The 7,165-nt window shown below is 62.9% G+C and overlaps 1 protein-coding gene across 3 annotated transcripts in view; it reads right to left on the bottom strand.

Moving 5' to 3' along the window:
* Positions 1 to 205: 205 nt before the first annotated feature.
* LCK (LCK proto-oncogene, Src family tyrosine kinase) overlaps positions 206 to 7,165 on the bottom strand; it is an 8,831-nt gene continuing 1,871 nt past the window's right edge. For 2 of the 3 annotated variants that reach the window (XM_042015536.1, XM_042015537.1), the window contains exons 2-12: positions 5,682 to 5,788; positions 5,313 to 5,569; positions 5,109 to 5,207; positions 4,880 to 4,983; positions 4,647 to 4,796; positions 3,744 to 3,896; positions 2,864 to 3,043; positions 2,345 to 2,421; positions 2,084 to 2,237; positions 1,607 to 1,738; positions 206 to 860 (exon numbers count right to left, since the gene is read on the bottom strand). In XM_042015536.1, coding sequence (XP_041871470.1) covers positions 658 to 860; positions 1,607 to 1,738; positions 2,084 to 2,237; positions 2,345 to 2,421; positions 2,864 to 3,043; positions 3,744 to 3,896; positions 4,647 to 4,796; positions 4,880 to 4,983; positions 5,109 to 5,207; positions 5,313 to 5,569; positions 5,682 to 5,783 — 1,611 coding nt within the window. In that variant the 5' untranslated portion in view covers positions 5,784 to 5,788 and the 3' untranslated portion in view covers positions 206 to 657. The remainder of the gene's footprint in view (positions 861 to 1,606; positions 1,739 to 2,083; positions 2,238 to 2,344; positions 2,422 to 2,863; positions 3,044 to 3,743; positions 3,897 to 4,646; positions 4,797 to 4,879; positions 4,984 to 5,108; positions 5,208 to 5,312; positions 5,570 to 5,681; positions 5,789 to 7,165) is intronic. The other variant, XM_042015538.1, reaches the window with a different exon arrangement.

The raw sequence follows: 7,165 nt of genomic DNA, 5'->3' as shown, positions 1-7,165 counted from the left end.
GGGGGGGGCCCAGGGCAGGGTTGACCCACGTGGGTGGGCGAGAGAGGGGCCGGGGGGGGTCTCACAGGGCTGGGGTGGGGGTCAGGGGGGTCTGGGAGGTCCCAGGGGCTCCCCGGCACGGGTTGGTGCGAGTGGGGTCCATCTGCCGTGGGCATCACCCCCGCGTGCCCCATCCCATGGCAGCCTGGCCCTGCGAGGCCCCCGCTGCTGAAAAGGCCTTTATTTCCCCAAAATCATTATGGGACGGGTCCTGCAAACGCCGTGGGGGGAAAAGGAGCATCCCACGGCCAAGGGGTGCGGTGGCCAACGCTGCTGGTGGGGCTCCTGCCATCACCGGGGGGCACAGCCAGAGCGGGGTGAGGTGACCCCTGGGCAGCTCCTGAGGGGCTGGAGCCTGGATCTGCCCCCTGGAAAGCGCAGGGACAGCGTGGTGGGCACCAGCAGAGCCCCTCTGTGCCATCCCCCTGCTTTTGGGGCTCTGCTTTGGCCGTCCATCCCCTCCTGAAGGGGTGAAATCTGCTGCTCCCAAGCTCTGGAGCGCTTCAGATGTTCACTGCGAGCCCCAGGCAGAGTTCAGCGCATCCCGGGGCGGTGTCCGTGGAGTTCTGTGGGCATGGGGGGCACCCCCAGCACCTCAAGCCAGGTGTGTTCCAGCTGTCAGGGCTGCTGCTGGTACTGGCCCTCGGTGGCCGTGAAGAAATCCTCGAGCACGCTCTTCATGAACTCGAAGGTGGGGCGCTCCTCGGGGCTCTCCTTCCAGCACTGCCTCATCAGCTCGTACAGCTCCGCTGGGCAGTTGTCCGGCTGCGGCATCCGGTAGCCCCGCTCCAAGTTCTGGATCACCTCGGGGTTGGTCATCCCTGCCAGGGCAATGCCCAGGACTCAATTTGGGTGGGCAGGGACCACCCTGGGGTTGGTCACCCCTGCCAGGACCCAATTTGGGTCACCTCTATGTCACAGGTGTCACCCTGGAGTTGGTCATCCCTGCCAGGACCCAATTTGGGTCACCTCTATGTCACAGGTGTCACCCTGGAGTTGGTCATCCCTGCCAGGACAATGCCCAGGACTCAATTTGGGTGGGCAGGGACCACCCCAGGATTGGTCACCCCTGCCAGGACAGCAGACAGGACTCAATTTGTGTCACCCCAGTGTCACAGGGACCACCCCAGACTTGATCATCCCTGCCAGGACAATGCCCAGGACTCAATTTGGGTCACCCCAAAGTCGTTGAAACCACCCTGACCTTGGTCACCCCTACCAGGACAACCCCCGTGGCACCCAATTTGTGCCACCCCCACCTCGCAGGGACCACCCCAGGGTTGGTCACCCTTGCCAGGACAATACCCAGGACCCTCTTTGTGCCACCCCCACCTCACAGGGACCCCCCCAAACCCTCCCAACCCCCGAAGGGGCGGGGTGGGGGGACCTTCCATCCCCCTTCCACCTCCTCCAAACCCTCCCCGCGTGGCTTTGGTGTCCCGGGAAGACCGGCGGGGATGGATGGATGGACGGAGGGCAGGGAGCCAGGCTGGCAGCAGCGTGCGTGCGGCTCTGCATGCACACACTCGTGGGCGTGCCAGCCCCGCAGCTGCCGGAAAATCCTGACCTGGATACGGGATCCGGCCGTAGGTGACGATCTCGGTGAGCAGGATCCCGAAGGACCACACGTCCGACTTGATGGTGAACGTCCCGTAGTTGATGGCCTCGGGTGCCGTCCATTTAATCGGGAATTTAGCCCCTGGGAAGCGGCGGGAGGGGAGGGAATGAAGCGTCCTGGCTGAGCTGGAATCAGCCCCAGCTGCGTTTAATCCGATGTGACAACCCCCAGCCACGCTCTGTCCCTGCCTGGGGACCAGCTGGGCTCGGTGGCAGCCCCCTGACCCCGCAGTAGCCACCGGGCAGGGCTGCCAGCCCACCCCAAGCAGGAGCCCCGCATCCCCACTCCAGCTGTGGGGAGAGAGATGGAAAAGGGGAAAACATCCTTGCACCCCCTGCTCGCCTCTCCTGCAGCTCCCAGGGTGGGTTGGGGTCCCTTTCCTGATGTCCCCAAGCTCTGGCACCCCCGGGGCTGGCCGGGGCTCACCCTCCCGAGCCGTGTACTCGTTGTCCTCGATGAGCCGGGCCAGCCCAAAATCGGCGATTTTGCAGCACAGGGTGTCCGAGACGAGGATGTTGGCAGCCCTCAGGTCCCTGTGGATGTAATTCTTGGCCTCGATGAAGGCCATGCCTTCAGCAATCTGTAATTTGTCATTATTAATGAATTGCAAATCTTAATGAACACCTCCAGCCCCACTGAGGTGGTTTTTTCCCCACTTCCATCCCCGTTTCTCTGCTCGCCCCTCACCTGCGCTGCCATGTCCAGGAGTTTGTTGGTGCTGAGCTTGACTCCTTCCGAGGTCTTGAGGAAATCCACGAGGCTGCCTGCAATGAAAGCAGCAGTTCTCAGCTTCTGGTGGCTGTGGGGGTGGTCACAAGGGAGCTGTCACCCCCCCAAAAATCTCCCAGCCCCCAGGAAGGTGGGCAGGGGGGAGCGGGCAGAACACCCTTCCTGCAAAGTCCTTTTTCCCCCCTCTTTTTTTTTCCCCCAAGCTGGAGGTGGGAGAGAGCAAAGCCAAAGCTTCCCCAGGGCTGCAGGCCAAGGAATCTCTAAAACGAACGGATTTCCCCAGCTCCCATCTTTCATTTTTACTGGTTTTGGAGCCGGCACTGGGAGGTGCTGGAGTCACATCCCTGGAGGAGTTTAAGGAACGAGCAGCGCTCGGCGCTCTGGGCTGGTTGAGGTGGGGATTTTTCACAGCTTGAACTCGATCTTGAAGATCTTTTCCGGCCTTAAAATTCCGGGGGGGGGGGGGTGTGGCCTCACCCTTCTCCATGAACTCGGTGATGATGTAGATGGGCTCCTTGGTGACCACGGCATAGAGCCGCACCAGCCGCGGGTGCTGCAGCTTCTTCATCAGGTTGGCCTCGGCCAGGAAGGCGCTGGGGGACATGCTGCCAGCCTTCAGGCTCTTCACTGCCACCTTGGTGTGCCCGTTGTAGAAGCCTGAGGGGAAAAACGGGGAAGAACAGGATGGGGAGAGGGACTCCAGGTGACAACAGCGGTGCCAGCCAAGGAGGCGACACCGGGGCTGCTCCACGGAGCGTCCCAGCCCAAGGAAGAGGTGCTGGAGGTTCCAAAAGTTGGTTGGGAGTTGTAAAAGTTGGCTGGAGATGGAGTTTCACACCCCAAAGTGCCTTTGTGATGTGGCCGGAGGGTTTTTGGGGCGGTCACAGCTCGGTGCTGGCCACTTCCTGTGGCCACGCTTTGAGGAAGCAGCAGGCACGGATGTTTCCGAGTGGGGTTTTCAGGGAGGGTGTTGAGAGCTGGGTTTGGAGTGGGATGTGGTGCTGGAGGAGCTGGGAAGTGATGCCAAAGCCTGGCTTTGGCTGGGAAGGTGGAGGGCACTTTGTGGGACAGCCAGAATCCGTGGGAATGAAGGCAGAGACCCCCACGGGGCTGTGGGGTCCCCCCCTCTCTCCACCAGCAGAGCAGGGATCCGGGGATGGGAGAAAAGGGAAGTTTGGGCTGCTCTGAGTGAACCAAAGCTGCCCCAGGGCTGAGTTCTCCCACCTTCCAGGACCCTCAAAGCCACAATCCCACACCTTGGGCTGCGCTGGCTGCTCCATGTGAGATCCCAGCTGGATCTTTCCCGGCTGGAGGGTCCTGCTGCTCACTCTGGTGGCCCAGTTTCACCCTGACTCACCCATCCAGACCTCTCCGAACTGCCCCGCTCCCAGCTTCTCCACCAGCTTCAGCGACTCCCGCGGCACCTCCCACTCGTCCTGCCACCACGGCTTCTGCGGCTTCTGCGTCCGGCAGGGTTTGCCCAGGCGGCAGCAGAGCCCGTCGGAGCTGCCTGGGCCAGAGAGAGGCAGAGCTGGGCCAGCGCAGGGCAGCCGGCACGAGCCAGGGGCAGGGAGCAGCCTGTCCTGCTCATCCCATCCCAGCCGGTCCCGTTCCCTTTCCCGTCCCCTCTTGTTCCATCCCTGTTTCATCCTGTACCGTCCTGTCCCGTCCCATCCAGTTCTCTCCCATTCCCATTCCATCTTTTCCCTGTGCTGTCCCGTTCCATCCTATCCTGTCCAGTCCTTTTCCATCCCATCCCATCCCATCCCATCCCATCCCATCCCATCCCATCCTCATCCCATCCCATCCTCATCCCATCCCATCCTCATCCCATCCCATCCCCATTACACCCTATCCCATTCCATCCTGTTCCGTCCTATCCCGTCCCATCCTGTCCCATCCATCTGATCCTGTCCCATTCCCATTTCGTCTTGTCCCATAACACCCTGTCCTGTCCCATCCCACTCCCATCCCAGCCCGCAACATTCCTATCCCATCCCCTCTTAGTCTGTCCTGTTCCCACTTCATCTTGTCCCATAACGTCCTGTCCCATCCCATCCAATTCTCTCCCGTTCCCGCCCCATTCCCGCCCCGTTCCCGCCCCGTTCCCACCCCATTCCCACTCCGTTCCCACTCCGTTCCCGCCCCGTTCCCACTCCATTCCCTCTCCATCCCGCCCCATTCCCGCCCCATTCCCGCCCCATTCCCTCCCCATCCCACCCCATTCCCGCCCCATTCCCGCCCCGTTCCCATCCCGCACGTGTGTAGTGCTGCACCAGCTCCCTGAGGCTGCCGAAGGGGACGCGGGGGGAGATGTAGAAGCCGCCGTTGTCCAGGTTCCGGATCTTGTAGTGCTTCACCGTCTCCCCCTGGCTCTCGTCCAGGTCCCGCACGGACAGCGAGTACGAGCCTGGCGACAGGGACGGGGACAGCGGCTGGGACCCCGGCACCCATCCCGTGCTTCCCGGATCCAGAGGCACCCGCGGGTGGTACCTTTGGAGGTCTCGCTCTCGCGGATGAGGAAGGAGCCGTGGGTGTTTCCCGAGGCCAGGAGCTGCCGCTCGGCGTCCTTGCGGCTGATGTTCCTGAAGAACCACCTGGGGACACGGGGCAGGGTGAGGGATGGGGCGGACCAGGCTTTTGGGGTTCCGTGGGATGCTCCAGGCTCCCTCGCAGAGCTCGGACGCCGCTGGGACACGGCTGCTGCTCGGTCCCTACTCACGGCTCGGGCTCCAGGCTGTTCACCAAGGCCACGAAGTTGTGGGGGATCAGCCCCTCCTGGCCCGTGGTGAGCGACTGCGCCTTCCACCACTCCCCGTTCCTGCCGGGACACAGCGCGGTGAGACACCCCCCGTGCAGCTGCCAGGACCCTGCACAGATCCCCGGCAGCTGCAGGGGTGCCGGGACACCGCTGGAATTCGCTCACTCTTCCAGGACGCGGAGCTTCTCCCCCTTCCGCAGCCCCAGGTCCCCGTCGTGCTTGGGCTCGTAGTTGTACAGGGCCACCACCAGCTTATCTGGGGGAACAAGCGCAGGGACGGGGTGGCAGTGGCTGGTTTGGGGGGGTGTCACAGCCACCCCATGCCACGGCCAGGCCTCACCTTGCATGGGCGAGCACGGAGGTGACGCGGGCTCGTAGGACACCAGAGGGTCTTGAACCTCGGAGTTGTTGCGGATCAGCCTCTGCCAGGGGACAGGAGCCCTGTGAGCCCTCCCCTTGTGGGATTTGGCCATCCCGTGGCCACTTCTGGAGGTGTTTGGCCGCTGGGATGGGGGTCTGTCAGCCCCTCCTCACCTGGCGCTTGCCGTCGGGCTCGATGGGGTAATTGCAGTGCTCACAAATGTCGATATTCTCGATCCAGTCCTCGTCGTAGTCGGAGCTGCAGCAGCAGCCCATGGTGGCTGTGGGGGGACAGAGGTGACACGGGGAGCCTTGGGACCCCCATCCCTGCATCCATCCATCCATCCATCCATCCATGCGCCTTCCCACATCGCCTGGCCCACCCCAGCTCCTCATCTGAACCGGGGGCACTCCCTGACTCCGTCACCGGCCGTTATTTCCTCCTAATTTATTCTGCCTTCGTTAATTAAAACCACTGAAGGCAATTAGTCCCCAGCCTGAAGCTCCTCTGTCCCCAGCGCTGCCTCCTGTGCCAGCTCCAGCCCTGGGGCTGATCCCTGTGCTCTCCCTGCAGATAACAACCTCATCATTAATATTCCATTAGCAATTAATACACTCCTGCAGCTCGGCTTTAATGAGGTTTGGCTGGGCAAACCCCGATCCTAAAAGCAGCTCCTGGGCTCCCAGGTGGATGTGGGCACTTCCAACATCCTTTTCCTACAAATTCTCATTCACCCCACTTCTCCTGCACCAGAGATGTTCCTAAACGCCCATCCCTGCTCCGGGATTCCTCTGCACCTCACCCTGGACCACCCAGCACCCTCCAGCCTCAGCCACGGTGCCACGGGTGACACTTCCACCCGCGGTGCCACCACGGCGTGGGCACTGATGTCATGAGCGCTGCGTGGGCTCTGCAAACCACCCGGGCACCTCCCGCCTTCCCAAGAACGCTGAGCGTGGCACAAAACCGGGAGCAGCGCGTGGAAAGGGCGGCCCACGGCCCCGGAAAAGGCTCTTCCGCAGAATCCCCCGCGCCCACACGGCCGGGATTCATCTCTGACCCCGCTTTTCCAGCCTTAGCTCCGGGGCTTCTTCAAGCGCCCTGCTGCGGTTTCCGCGGGGCCGGGAGGGTTTTGTCACCGAGAGCCAGCCCAGGTGTGCCAGCCCCACAGCCAAACCCCGCCGTGCCAGCTCTGATGTGGTGGCAGCGAGGCCGTGCAGCTGCCAAGGTCCCCGTCCTCGCCAGTGCCCGGTGCCCAGCTGGGCTGGGAGAGGCTTTGCTGGGGGATGCCGGCTGCTGGCACCGCTTTGTCCTTGTTTTCCTGCCTGGAAGCCGGGGTTTTCTCCAGCACGCACAGAAATCCACCTCCTCCCACGGTGCCAAGGGGGACATGGCAGTGGGGGCTTCCTTTGAGTGGGGAAAGGGGTCCCCAGGGAGGGTTTGGGGTCTCCAGGGAGGGTTTGAGATCCCCAGGTAGGGGTTTGGGGTCCCCAGGGAGGGGTTTGGGGTCCCCAGGTAGAGTTTGGGGTCCCCAGGGAGGGGTTTGGGGTCCCCAGAGAGGGGTTTGGGGTCCCCAGGTAGGGGTTTGAGGTGCCCAGGTAGGGGTTTGGGGTCCCCAGGTAGGGGTTTGGGGTCCCCAGGGAGGGGTTTGAGGTGC

Source organism: Corvus kubaryi, unplaced genomic scaffold, assembly GCF_017639235.1.
Source record: "Corvus kubaryi isolate FWS band 111438036 unplaced genomic scaffold, C.kubaryi_AGA036_p1.0 split3-37304, whole genome shotgun sequence".
In the NCBI taxonomy this organism is placed as follows: Eukaryota; Metazoa; Chordata; class Aves; order Passeriformes; family Corvidae; genus Corvus; species Corvus kubaryi.
Note: the sequence above shows the minus strand (reverse complement) of the source record. Positions and strands in the feature narration are given on the sequence as shown.